This window comes from Tursiops truncatus, chromosome 7, assembly GCF_011762595.2.
Source record: "Tursiops truncatus isolate mTurTru1 chromosome 7, mTurTru1.mat.Y, whole genome shotgun sequence".
NCBI classification, from domain to species: Eukaryota; Metazoa; Chordata; class Mammalia; order Artiodactyla; family Delphinidae; genus Tursiops; species Tursiops truncatus.
This window is the reverse complement of record NC_047040.1, coordinates 65,779,878-65,794,483: the sequence shown is the minus strand read 5'-3', so window position 1 is coordinate 65,794,483 and position 14,606 is coordinate 65,779,878. Positions and strand designations below refer to the sequence as shown.

Genomic DNA, 14,606 nt, shown 5'->3' with positions numbered 1-14,606 from the left:
GTCTTCCCCAGGATGTCTGCAAGCTGGCTCCCTCTGTCAAATGCCATCTTCTCACAGGCCTTCCCTGCCAACCCATAAAATTGAAGCCCCTCCCCCTGGTCCCTAGTTCACTTTCCGGCTTTATTTTTTCTCCATTGCACTTATAACTTTTTAACATACTACATAATTTCTTACTTGTTCTGTTTATTATATAAGCTTCATGAGGTCAGGGATATTTGTCTTTCTGCATATAAGAGTGTTTTAGAATAGCTACCCAGATATTTATGTAAATCTATAAATTCAGCCCTTAAAAACAATGCAAAGTTAAGGTTTTCCTCAATTCTATATTGTTTGAAAAACTCAAATTAAAAAAACCTTATAAGAAAAAAATGCACATAGATTTTCGTTTTTCTCAAAATTACAACCAGATCCAAAGATATTTGTGACATCTTTTTTTATACTTAACCTCTGTGCTGTCTCAACCGTCTGGTCCCAATCCTGCAAGGCTAGTTGTAGTTTCATTTTCTTTACAAAAGCAGGAAGGAAACTTGGAAAGTTCATGATTATCTGGTTCACAGTCTCCAGAGCACCTGAATAATTCTGGCGCATCTCAAGGCACTGTGCCTAATGGGAGAAAAAAGAAAAAAGTGACATCAAAACTGTGATCATATATACTAAGGTTCTCACAGCAGTTACCCTGGAAGAGGTAGAATTCTAGTGTTTAACATTTTTTATATTTTTATTTTCTGACCTTTCTGTAAGAAATAGTTTTATAATCAGAAAAACAAAATAAGTTTTAATCAAACAAAATTTTAAAACATCACAGAATAAAAATATTTTACATTATAAGTGACTGTTTTAAAATCCACTTTTGGGGCTTCCCTGGTGGCGCAGTGGTTGGGAGTCCGCCTGCCGATGCAGGGGACGCGGGTTCATGCTGCGGTCGGGGGGGGGATCCCACGTGCCGCGGAGCGGCTGGGCCCGTGGACCGTGGCCGCTTGGCCTGAGCTCCACGGCAGGAGAGGCCGCAGCAGTGAGGCGCCAGCGTGCCGCAAAAAAAAGAAAAAAAAATTCACTTTTAAATAACTGAGAAATATAACTACAGGATGAAAATTCTGAAATATTTTTAGAAACATCATAAGGAATGCTTCTATTTATAACAGAAAAATTACCTTTTAGAATAAAATATTTCCAGGATATTTGCAAGCAGCATTTAAAACTAATAGATATTGTATCTTTTTTTTTTGATATTGTATCTTTTTTTAAAAATTACTTTCAGCCTAAAGAAGATAAGATTTTAAAGAATCAGCAAAATAAAGTACAAAACTACCTCAATATTTTCACTCCTATGAATTATCTTAAGGACATAAATGGGTAAGACCAAAAAGAAGCATATTTATGGCAGAACTATTTATAATAGAAAAAATTAAAATAACCGGAAATGGCCACCTAGGATTAAATGATAGCATATTTACTTAATAAAATTTTAGGTGGCCATTAAAACTCATTATGTTAATTTGTAGATCGATATTTACTGACACGAAGAGATGTCATTTACAATATAATAGTTTAGCTGGTTATCTCCAATGGTGATATTTATTTTTAATTCAGATATTACTGTATTCTAAAATTTTTCTACAATGTACATGTATTACTTTCATAGTCAGAAAATATAAATCTATAAATATAGTACGTGCTTTAAGAACAGATGATGAGGCATATTTATCATATGTCAGATTTTTAAAAATGTGTTTCTGAATATCCTTTAGGAATAAATTTAGTCCTAGAATATCTCAGTTCAAAATGAACATCCAGCCTCAACAGATGTACAGTGAAACTGCAATATATTCCCGAAATCAGTTTGAGATTATGTTCCCATATAATTAAAGGAAAGTATGAGAACCATCCAAAGATGCCACTATGTCAAAATAAATTATTATTTAAATTTCTCAATAGTGGACAATAGCAAAAAAGATGAATGCAGATAATTTTTAAAAATATATATGCCTTTGCAATCTGCCTAAATAGCTAGTAACATAAAATAACAAAATCATGCAAATAGACCACATCTAATACTTCCTTAGACCATCACCTCCCATATAAATGCAACATACTATATTAAATGAAACTAAATTTGCTATATAATTGGTTCATATCATTCCTAGTTGGAATTCAACTAATGCAAGCCTCTTGCTGAATGAACTGAAAAATAAATACATAATTGGAATGGGTTATATCAGAAAAAGAATTTAAACCAGTCTAAAGTATTAGAGGAAAAAGGTAAATCCTTCCTAAGCTGCTTATATTGACACTTGAAATAGCCCTACCTTAGATTACCTACTAGCTTTTCTTTAAGGCATAGAGGGGAGCAGAAATAATCAAGAAAAACTTCTTTAAAAATTTGCTAAATTCCCATAACCTCTAGCAGTGCCATTAGGCAAAACCTGACTCCAAGCAGCACGAATACTAGTTGTACTGGTGGCAAACATCTGAACAAGCTCACTAGCCAGGGTAATTGACAAGAGCAATATGGGGACACTGGCAATAGCCAAGACACCAATAATCCTCTCTTTCCTTTTTATCCCCCCACACCAGATTACTGCTAATTTAATAGACTGTTTTCCTAATATAAATTTAATTCTTTTTGCTGAAATAAAAAATGATCTTTTTTTAATTTAAGGCATTCAGATGGCATCCATGGAATTGAAGAAAAAGTCCAAATTAAACATTTCTACCCACCAATGATTTCTAATGACACTGCCACTTGGTCACCCCTCTCAATCTAAGTTAGATCATGTTATTTCTCTTTTCATTGGCTGCCCATCTATCTGGTTCAAAGCAAAAGCCAAAGGCTTTACAGAATCAGCCAGTCTCTCCTCATTCCCCCCCGCCACGCCCACCTGCCCTGACACTCACCTTCTCTCCCTCTAGCCTTCACTTTTCTCCCCTTCACTCATTCTGCTTTAGTCTTCAGGCCTCCTAGCAATGCCTTCAACATGCTTAATGTATACGAACTCTCTACTCCCCTCTTTGTAATGCATGCTCTCCCCAGGTGCCCACAGGGCTTTAACCCTCACCTCCTACATGTCTTTGCTCAAATGTCACTTTCTCTGACCATTTAAAACTGCAAGTTCATACCCCAGTTGTACTTCTCCTTCTTTCCTTGCTTTATTTTTCCATTATACTTACCACCTTCTAATATACCATACAATTCACTTACTTTTGTTGTCTGTCTCCACCAGTAGAACATAAGCTCCATAAAAGCAAGAGGTTTTATTTTGCTTAGGGTAACCCTAGTATGTAGAGTGATGCCTCACACATATTAGATACATCATAGATGTTTGGTGAGTAAATAATATAGGAACCACCACAACTGCCAACAGCAACAATAAAAACAATTAAAACGGATCCAGGATTCAGGAATTTGGCAGGGAGTACTTTTCTCTAGCTTCCGTTCATCGTCCCATACAAATGCAAGTCCCTCCTGCAGTTGAGAGTTGATAAAAGTAACATAAAACCTATCTTTCTGAGCTACTTGGTTTTGTTGGGTTTCATATATATTACAAATAAATTTTAAAACATCATTTTATTAATCTGACACCAACTCACCTTACCCAGCAGAGCAAAAATATCATTTCCATCTTGTAATCCCTCTTCAAAATACCTTAGTGCTTTTTTAGTGTAAGGTTCTTTTCCTCTTGTAATATCAAGCCATGCTCTCAAAACCTGTCCCTGTAAAATGAATAATTCTAATATTTTAATTTTTTTGGAAATGAAAGAAATAAATGTTCATGAAGAAGTTAAGCTAAGCATCATTCTTATTTGTAATTAGTAACAAAAATCAGTCTATCAAATAATGTTATGAAAAATAAGACTGCAATAAAATCACTTTTAAACCCTTGCTAGCCTACAGTCTTGGAACTATTATGAATTTCAGCCTTTAAGATTACTACTGTGGTTAATATTAAGAAGCTTGTAAAATATTCCCTTAGTACTAAATAACCAATATTCTTACATGGGGCTTTGCTAAAAAATTACTAATAACTACTAAACATGTAATTCAATACATAAATAAGAATTTGTTACCTCTTTTTGGGGAAATAGACCAAATGAACTAAGATGGGAAAAAAGAAGTGCTTTGCTTCACATTTATTAAAAATTAAGATAATTTGGCAACTATCTCAATCTTTTTGACTAGTCCAGTGAGCTTCAAATGAAAGGATAAAATGGCCTCAGAAATTAAAAAATGAAGAAACCATGAATGTTTACCTTCAGAAATGTTAGTGAGCCAACGGACAGTAAGGTTTATAGGATTAGAAAGAAGATGAATACACGTTGATTATTTTTCTTTTTAATGCCAAATAAAAAATTACGAAATCTGCTCATCTGTCAAAAAATTTCTAGGTTAATTAACAAACCTTATAAATCTTTAACTAAGATCATATTTACTTCCCTATATTTCACCTGAAAAGACAGGTAAGAATACCTAAACAGGGCTTCCCTGGTGGCGCAGTGGTTGGGAGTCTGCCTGCCGATGCGGGGGATGTGGGTTCATGCCCCGGTCCGGGAAGATCCCACATGCCACGGAGCGGCTGGGCCCGTGAGCCATGGCCGCTGAGCCTGCGCGTCCGGAGCCTGTGCTCCGCAACGGGAGAGGCCACAACAGTGAGAGGCCCGCGTACCGCAAAAAAAAAAAAAAAGAATACCTAAACAATTTTATTTCTACTCATTAGATCACTGTACTTTCTTGAATCATTTCAACTGTGTGGATGATTCCCAACCTCTATTTCTAGTCCAATACCTTTTCTAATTTTTTCTCTTCTTTTTCTAGAAGCTCATCTACTGTCTCCATCTCACTGTTCTGTCAGAGCCTGAAATATAGAATGTCTAAAACCAAACACATCACCTCCCTCCAAGATTACCTTCTCATCCCAAAGTATTTTCTAGTCACATTAACTGGTCTCTGAATTGTCCAGGCTTAAAACCTCAGAGACATCCTTGATATCTGACACCTCAATATCTTTCCCCCCAATATTTATAATAAGTTGAAAAGTCCTGTGGGTATTTGATAATTCTCAAATTCTTACCTGAATTTGATAAACTGAATAGTATTTTAGCGTAGGCCCTTAAAGCCTTCTGCCAGAAAGTACTATCTTTGGGGGCCTGCATTCTGGTTTCTTCCCAGGTCAGTTCATCCTATAAACCTTTGCTAAATTCACCTTCTGAATTTGCACTTTAATAACATCACTGACATGATTAAAACTCTTCAATGACCCTCAGTGCATATCAAATTAGATACAAGTATTTGTACCTAGCCATCAAGATCCTTCAATTTGTCCCAACCCACTTTTCCAACCTTTTCTTCCACCCTCTTCTTCTCTGTACCCTGTATTCCCATCAGGTGTAAGGTTCTCACTGTACCCAGACCTACATGTCTCCTTGTTCTTCTCCTTTCTGTCTATTATCTCCCACCTTGGGAGTACCTACTTCCCTTTTCCATAATCTTTGCCTGTGGAAACTCTATCCATCTTTCAGGTTTTAGCTCAAATGCTACTTCCTTCAAGAAATTCTTCTTCATTCGCCTAACAGTTATCGATGTGATCTCTCCTTGAGTACATAAAATAGTGCCTAGCACAAAGTAAATGATCAATAAATGTTAACTATTATTTTCCTGCACATTTTAATCACACTTCTCTCATTCCATTTGTCAATTTTCTCACAATGTTAATTGGGTGTGTGCTCTATAACACTGCTAGATGATCCATTCATGAAAGTAAAGTTTATGTATTTTTTATCTTTCTATTATTAACAGTGCAAATAATGGTGCCTTGTACCTAGAGCGGTTCAATAAGGAGAGTGGGAGGGAAGGAAGGAGAAAGAAAAGGAGGGAAGGGAGGGAAGGAACCAGGGAGGGCTCTTGTCAAGAGTTAATAAATAACATTAAAAAAAAACAAGCTTAGAGAACCAATTTTATAAAATAATAAAATATTAAAATAAGGCTGTTATTTATAAAATGAGAATAGAGTGGGCAATAACAAAGCTTTTATATAAATAACATAAGCTTCCTTTAATGTTAGTATTTCAAAATAAGAAAACCAGCTACCTCTTTACTACCATTTGACATTTTGATCATTCGGTCAACATATTCTCTCGCCTTATCGTGACGACCAATGTGCCACAAAAATAAGCCTGCATGGTACAAAGCTTTTGGTCCAGCTCCTTTACGCTGCTCCTTCACTCTGGCATCTGATTCCTGAATAGCTTCTCTATCTGGGAGAAGGAAAAAAAGACATTAAGTGAAAATTAAATTCTAGATTTAGAGTTTATAATAGGTCAGATAACTAACAGCAGAGAATACAGTTCTTCTCTCTACAGCAGCACTAATACAAATAAAATGCAAGCCACATATGTAATTTAAAATTTCCTAGTAGCCACATCAAGGAAGTAGAAACAAGTAAAATTCACTTTAATAATATATTTTATTTAACCCAATATATCTAAATTATCATTTCAACACATAATTGATTTGAAAATTATTAAGAAGATACTTTTCTTTTTTTCCGTCTTACTAAATCTTTAAAATCTGGTATGCACTTTACACAAAGCACATCTCAATTAAGATGCGAAATTTTCTTCAGCAAATCTTTATAGTGAGATTTCATAAAATTTATTTTGGAAAAAGCAGAATCATATACTTGTTCTAAACATAATTTTTCTAACTGAATCAAGCATCAGTTTTAAATTTTGAAGTAAATTAATTAGAATTAAAATTTAAAACTCATGTCCTCAAACGAGACACATTTCATGTGCTCTACAGCCACCTGTGGCTAATGACCACTGTGACCACACTACAGTTCTATAGTTCATGTCATTCTCAAGACATAAAGGCTATATATGCAAATATTTTTTTAAATACTAAGATGAAAAAGTTGGCAATGATTCTAAAATGAGACAATTATTAGGGGCAAATTCAGAACTAGGAGTCAAATTACCCTACTTCCTAATCCAATTCTACAATATATGTCCAAGCCAGGCTGCTGTCACAGGTTAATGAAAGGTAGTATAATTACTACTTATATAGTTAATACTGACTGCTCCCTTAAAAAGATGGTCTACACCTAGAACTCTAATCACTTCTATTTTAATCTGTTATGTAAATGCTTGGGACACAAATGTCAGTTAGATCCAAATCCCAGGTCGAATCAAAATGTGGATCAGCTAGCCAATAGAAAGAAGAAATGTCAAAGTTGAGGACTGAGATTCTAACAGACTACCTTTCTGGTAATGGCTACCAAGAAAAGGTACGTGACTCCTCCTTTTAACTCTAAGGATACAAATTTAAATTTAAATGTGGAATTACCAAGGTACAACTTTACGAGTTTAGGAAACAAAATTGTACTCTGGAGGGCTAGAGATTGCTTGGCAAGGGACCCCTTCTGCCCTGCCTACAGCACACCCACTGCAACACCTTCAGAAGTTCTCACTAAATAGGCATGATACAGAAACAGAACTTATGAGGCAGGAGCAGGCATTGTACCTTCCTGCCCAGATTTCCGTCAAGTCCCCTAGTGGGGCATCAGCTAGCTGTGATAGTCTGCATAAAACTAGTTCTTTCCAGATATCAGCTCAAGTTCTTAATGCATCACAGCCCTTTAATAAACAGGGCTTACATTAGCATTCAGGAAGAATGTACGAGAACAATGTAGGCTCTTCCTAGGCGAGACAGACAGACATCTGGGCCTCTCCTGAACTCAAGCGCACTCAGCATTATTATGGAGGAAAGTCAAGTGACTGACTACTCAGGTGTCTCTAAACAATCCCGGAAATCACATTCTCTAACAGAACCAGTACTCTTGGGAGTAACCAATTAAATAAAAACTTGATTCTAGGAAGAAAACAGTTTGTTAATTTCTCTCTCTCTTTTTTTTTTTTTTTTTTTTTTTTTTTAAGGCTTACTGACTACAGCTCTCCTACACCAATTCTCTGCTCCAGCTACACACACCCCTGCTGGAACATAAAGGAAGGGGATCCAGAGATGAACCTAATCCTGAACCACTTCCACATATTTGCCCATCGAGTTCTCCTGTCTGAGAAGATCAAGTCCCCATTTCCACAGTCTTCCCAGCCTACTCCTATGGATAAACAGTACATGCCATTTCCGCGCACTTTCTTAAAAGTTTCAGAAAGCATTTAGTCGTAGATTTGTTTATGAACTAAACATATTAGTGTTTTAAGTAACTTTTTATTTATTTGTACAAGTATATGTGGGTGAAGGATGTAAGTGATACTTTGCTCAAGAAAAAACTTTCTTAATATTTAAAAAACTTTATGACATTTGGTAATTGTTTAATTATTTGAAATAAGATCTATTTTTACAATGCTATTAGCTGTTACTGGATATATATGGATGAATACAATACAATTTCTTTTTTATTACCTAGAATTCCAATACTGTTCTGCCTCAGCCATTAAGATATGCCATGTATTAAGACAGTTCACACAATTTTAATTGCTGGTTTATGTATAAAGTTCCTTCTTTAACTTAATCATATTTCCCAACCTACTACTGGATAAAAATTTACTGAATGTCTTCCAAAGAGCTAGCCCCCCTGGGGGATGTAAAGGCTTTTGAGAAGCTCAAGATATAGTAGAAGAGAGAAACTGCATGTAGCTGTATATGCACAAAACAAGTTGTAAAGTTGGCTGCTACAGAGTAATTTATGTATATACCTGTTTTGAGCTGTCCTTTCTTGGTTTAACCATTGCTAATATTTATTCACCTTTACATTAATTCAAACAATCCCTACATACTAATGAAACTTCTGCCATAGGATATAAGGAATATGAAAGCAACAGAAGACCCATACTTCTCTTGCTTGATAAACTTAGTCTTGTCAGGAAGATAAAACAACTATGACAAATAGTATCTATTTGTATCATATGAAAGCAATATGTATCATATGAAAGCAATAGTATCATATGAAAGCAATATGAAAGCAGAAGACCCATATTTCTCATGCTTGATAAACTTAGTCTTGTCAGGAAGATAAAACAACTATGACAAATAGTGTCTACAGGTAATACATAATACAGTATGATTAGACTGAATGTTAAGGTAACTGAGAAAAATCAAAATGAATTGAGTAGAAAAAACTGTCTAAGCATTGTACTTAAATACTATACCTGGATTGGGACTCATTTTATGAGTGTATATCAGTGCAATTAGAGAACAAAGTGATACATCTTGTTTATTTTTAATAGCCTCAAATTCTCGAAGAGCTTCTTGAGTTTTACCTGAAAATCAAAATTACGAAGTGAAAATTGTTCTTTGTGCAAAACAAGAATTTAAAACTTATGGAAATGTTTAATAATTAGCACATACCTTCCATTAATGTACCATAGGCATAATAAAACCTGAAGATGGGATCACTGCCATACCTCTTAGTTCCCTCACTGGCAGCAAGTAACACATGATGGAAATATCTCTCTTGACAATAGTAATTAATCAAAGCCTAAGAGGAAATAAAGACTAAATGTTAAAAGAGATTCTGATGTTCTGAAATACTCTAAGCAGATATTAACCTAAGATCTTGAGTAATCTAAGACTTCGATAACGTATTTTTTTCTTCCAACTTCCTTAAATACTGTTAAAGGCTAGCACTTAAGGAATGTAGAACACAGTGAACACAAAATTATTGAAATAACTCAATGTTGTCTAATAATTTCAATCTTTTTTTCCTAAACTATTTCTTAACAATACTGAAGTCAGGGTATTTTCACCTCTTTCCTTTCCTCACATTTTCTTAAGGTTTTAAAAAATGGGAAAGCAGACAAAAAGCAGGAATTAAAAAAAAAAAAAGACAAGAGGCTCCCACTGCCAGACCAGATCTATTTTAAAAACAAAAACCCTTCTATTTTGTTTTTATAGCATCACAAAGTAATGACCAATTAAACTCAGCAATTGACTGTCAAAGGTTATCTTGTTTTCTGAGTTCCACAACAAATAACTGTCAGTAAAACAAAGGATCTATTTTTTAATGGAAATCACTATCATTAGGCTTTTTTCAAAATTATATTATTTATACATGAAGCAGAAAACTAGTATCAGGAGATACAAAGTTCTGGTTAATTGGATCTCCGCTTTTCACCATTTTTCTCAGGATCACGTCTAAGGCTTAGTTGCTAACCTAATCAAAGAGGGAAGCCATATTCACCATCACCGTGATATACCTGATTCACTCCCACAAACCAATTCGGGCCATCCCATACCTCCCTAGTCTGACTCTTCAGCTGGTTCAGCAGGAGCAAGAAATATAGATGAAGCACTGATTGACAGGATTAAAATGAGTGTCTGAACAGCTTTTTTTTTTTTTTTTTTTACAGTCCATTGTTTCTGGAGGGCTACAGTCCATGTGCTTCTCTAGAACAGTCTGGCAAACATCCTCCGACTTTTACTCTGCTTCCCTCCTGTGGTTACTGTTCTCCAGTCCCTTCTCAGCCACTGTTTCTTCAAAGTGTGATCTGGACACCAATTCCAAGACCCCCGCAGCACACCTCAGGAAAGTGCAGTTTTCCTCCAGAGCCCTTTCCCTAGGGTTGCAAATGACTTCTTAGTTTGCCACAACTAAGGACACTTTTAATATGATCTTACTTGACTTCTGTCCAGCGTTTAGTATCACTAAGCACCTATAACTCTCCTAAAAGGCAGTGGCATGGTATCATAAAAAGGACATGGATTTTAAGACCTGTTTTCAAATTTCCTGTCCATCTTACAGCCGCTCAGTTTTGCTCATTTGTAAAATGCTGGTAGTCATTTATAGGTCATTGTAAGGATTAATTGAGATACCATACTGTAAAACTCCTATTCCAAAAAAAAAAAAAAGTTCCTCCAAACCCCAAATGTTGATGATATAAAAAGAAAAAAAACACGTGTCCAGCCAAGACTTCTCATCGCAGCTCCCGATTCCTATTTCAATTTCCCCAAAACCCAAGCCAGACATCAGGTCAGGAATCCTCTCTTCCTGTTTGCACAGTCCCCATAAGTCTAACCAGTCAGTAGGTTCTTCTGTTGTTCTAGTCTGCTTCCCACTCCCTGCACCTATTTCCACTGCCTTGGTTCAGGTTAGGTTGTTGAATCCAACAAACATTTACTGACTGCTACGAGTGCCAAGCACTGGGCTAGGTACGGTGAACATGAAGATGAATAAGATATGATTCCTGTCCCAGAAAAGCTTAAAATTTTCAACTGAGACTAGAATCTAAAAACTATTTGAACCCACGTACCTACGGTCAATTAATCTTCCACAAAGGAGATAAGAATATACAATAGAGAAAAGACAGTCTCTTCAGCAAGTGATGCTGGGAAAGCTGGACAGCCGCATGTAAATCAATGAAGTTAGAACACATCCTCACACCATACACAAAAATAAACTCAAAATGGCTTAAAGACTTAAATATTAAGACATGACACCATAAAACTCCTAGAAGAGAGCATAAGGCAAAACATTCTCTTACAGAAATGTACCAATGTTTTATTACGTCAGTTTCCCAAGGTAATAGAATTAAAAGCAAAAATAAACAAATGGGACCTAATCAAACTTAAAAGCTTATGTACAGCAAAGGAAACCACAAACAAAATGAAAAAACCTATGGAGTGAGAGAAAATATCTGCAAATGATGTAACTGACAAGGGCTTAATTTTCAAAATATACAAACAGCTCAAACAACTCAGGAAAAGAAAAAAAAAAGCCCAACAACCCAATCAAAAAATGGGCAGAAGGGGCTTCCCTGGTGGTGCAGTGGTTGAGAGTCCGCCTGCCGATGCAGGGGACGCAGGTTCGTGCCCCGATCCGGGAGAATCCCACATGCCATGGAGCGGCTGGGCCCGTGAGCCATGGCCACTGGGCCTGCGTGTCCGGAGCCTGTGCTCCACGGCGGGAGAGGCCACAGCAGTGAGAGGCCCGTGTATCACAAAAAAAAAAAAAAAAAAAAAAAAAGGGCAGAAGACCTAAATAGACACTTTTCGAAAGTAGACATACAGATGGCCAACATGCACATGAAAAGATGCTCAACATCGTTAATTTTTAGAGCAATGCAAATCAAAACTACAATGAGGTATCACCTCACACCGGTCAGAATGGCCATCGTTAAAAAATCTACAAATAACAAATGCTGGAGAGGGTGTGGAGAAAAGGGAACCCTCCTACACTGTCGGTGGGAATAAAATTGGTGCAGCCATTATGGAAAACCATATGGAGGTTCCTCAAAAAACTAAAAATAGAGTTGCCGTATGATCCCGCAATCCCACTCCTGGGCATATATCCGGAGAAAATTTAAAAAGATACATGCATCCCAATGTTCACAGCAGCACTATTTACAATAGCCAAGACATGTAAACAACCTAAATGTCTACTGACAGGTGAATGGATAAAGAAGATGTGTGGTGTGTGTGTGTACACACACACACACACACACACTGGAATACTATTCGGCCATAAAAACGAATGAAATAATGCCATTTGCATCAACATGGATGCAACTAGAAATTATCATACTAAGTGAAGTAAGAAAGAGAAATACCGTAGGATATCACTTATACGTGGAATCTAAAATATGACACAAATGAACTTATCTATGACACAAAAACAAACTAAGACACAGAGAAGAGACTGATGGTTGCCAAGGGGGAGGGGGGTGGGGGAGGGAGGGATTGGGAAATTGGGGTTAACAGATGCAAACTATTATATAGATAATGGATAAACAAGTTCCTACTGTATAGCACAGCGAGCTATATTCAAAATATTCAAATTTCAGTGTCCGTAAGTAAAGTTTTATTGGAACAAAGCCATGCTTAAGTATTGTCTACAGCTGCTTTCATGATACGATGGCAGATTCGATGCCACAGAGACCCTATGGCCCATAAAGCTTGAATATGTACCACCTGGCCCTTTAAAGTTTGCTGTTCTACTTAAGGCTTCTGTTCTAGAACGTTAAGTAGAACAGGGATTATTGGATAACAAGGTTAGAAGAAAGCTAGGGTCAAGAAGGGTCTCCTATTGAGTTGATCCTCTAAGAGATGAGGAGTTAAATCACAGTTTTTAGCACGAAAGCGTTTTTATTAAAAAGTTCATTTGGGTGGCAGTACAAAGGATAAATTTAAGGGGATGAAAATACTTAAGGGGATGAGGGAAGGCTTCACAGGAAGATCATGTAAAACTTCAGGCAAAAAAGCAAAAGACACTCCAGCACCCCCATCACCGCCAAATTGTCCTCCAACCACTCATCACCAGCTAACATGGTACGCATTGCATTTACCTGTTTACCGACTGACTCCCCCTCCTCAAATGTAGAAAGATTTGGGAGGGTTCTTCTTAGCTTTATTACTGCAGGGCTTATCATCTTCACGCTTAGAATAGTGCCAGACACATGGGAGGCACTCAGTAAACATCTGTTGAATTAATTTAATTAAGGTTTTCGCCAACATTAGATTATAAATTCACAGTCCCTGTGAAGGCGGGGACTGTTCCGTTCTGTTCATCACTATCTCCAGCTCCAGTGGACAGTGAGCCCTCCATCAATGTGTGTTGAACAAGGGAATCAGTGAACAAATGAATGGAGAAGATAATCATCCTAAAAAGTAACTTCTTTTACTTTCAAGTCTCATGTCTTTGTTTTCATATCATTTCTTACGTGGACCGTCATTAAATATTTGCTGAACGTATGCATCAGTGATAAACAGAGAAGACCATCACCCTAAAATACTCCTCCATTTTCAAGCCTATGTCTTTAACTGATTTCGTATCATCTTTCCGTGCTCCTTTTACCGTCTCACGGGGGCAGCTGGCACTAGTTTGCTGTAAGTCCTTAAAAATTGCACCCGGGAGACGCACTAGGTGTCCTATGTTGACCAAACCTTCCAAGCAAACAGGGTACAAAAGTAAAAGTAAACACGACCAACAGGGTGGGAAAAGCACACTAACAGCAATTCGGAAAGCAGCGCGCGGGGAAGGCTGCCCAGACCTCAAGATTCCAAAGCAGGGCCCGCGGAGGGAGAGCAGGTGATGTAGGTTACAGGCCCGCACCCCAGGCGGGGGCACCTAGCCAGCCGGGGCGGCAGGTACCGCAGGGTAACAACGGCCTAGCCAGGTCGGCCCGCGAGCTCCCCACGCCCCCCGGCCCCTTGCCACCCCGGCCCCCCCCACGGCAACACACGGCCAGCTCCTGCCCGCTCACCTTCAGCCCCTGCGAGTCCATGGCTTCCGAGGCCGAGCCGCGTGCCTCCCGAGCGCGCGCCTGCCGAACCCCAGCAGAAGAGCAAAGGGTCTCAGGGTCTCGCAGCCCAGGCCCACACCAGCTTGGGCCGCGGCGGGAGGGGCGGGACGGGGCGGGGCCGCGCCGCCATTGGCTGCCGGCGGAGGGGGCGGGCCCTCGCGGCAGGGATTGCGGGGGTCGAGGCACGGGCGGGGACCCCGAGGGAGGGCGGCGGGTGGGGGAGGGGGAGCGACCAACCGGATGCTGGGTGAGGCAGAGGTCAAACAGCGAAAAGACCCTAGGGGCACCGTGGGTGGGCGGGCCTGAGGATTAGAAATTAAAGAATGAAGGAAATGGGGGAGGACGTAGGAAAAGGG

At 38.2% G+C, this 14,606-nt stretch overlaps 1 protein-coding gene across 2 annotated transcripts in view; it reads right to left on the bottom strand.

Moving 5' to 3' along the window:
* The window catches only part of TTC21B (tetratricopeptide repeat domain 21B), an 85,413-nt gene extending 71,058 nt beyond the window's left edge, over positions 1-14,355 (bottom strand). The window contains exons 1-6 of one of the 2 annotated variants that reach the window (XM_019923154.3): positions 14,212-14,355; positions 9,362-9,491; positions 9,163-9,273; positions 6,083-6,249; positions 3,589-3,711; positions 446-603 (exon numbers count right to left, since the gene is read on the bottom strand). In XM_019923154.3, the coding sequence (XP_019778713.2) occupies positions 446-603; positions 3,589-3,711; positions 6,083-6,249; positions 9,163-9,273; positions 9,362-9,491; positions 14,212-14,232 (710 nt within the window). In that variant the 5' untranslated portion in view covers positions 14,233-14,355. The remainder of the gene's footprint in view (positions 1-445; positions 604-3,588; positions 3,712-6,082; positions 6,250-9,162; positions 9,274-9,361; positions 9,492-14,211) is intronic. The other variant, XM_033860061.2, reaches the window with a different exon arrangement.
* Positions 14,356-14,606: the final 251 nt, after the last annotated feature.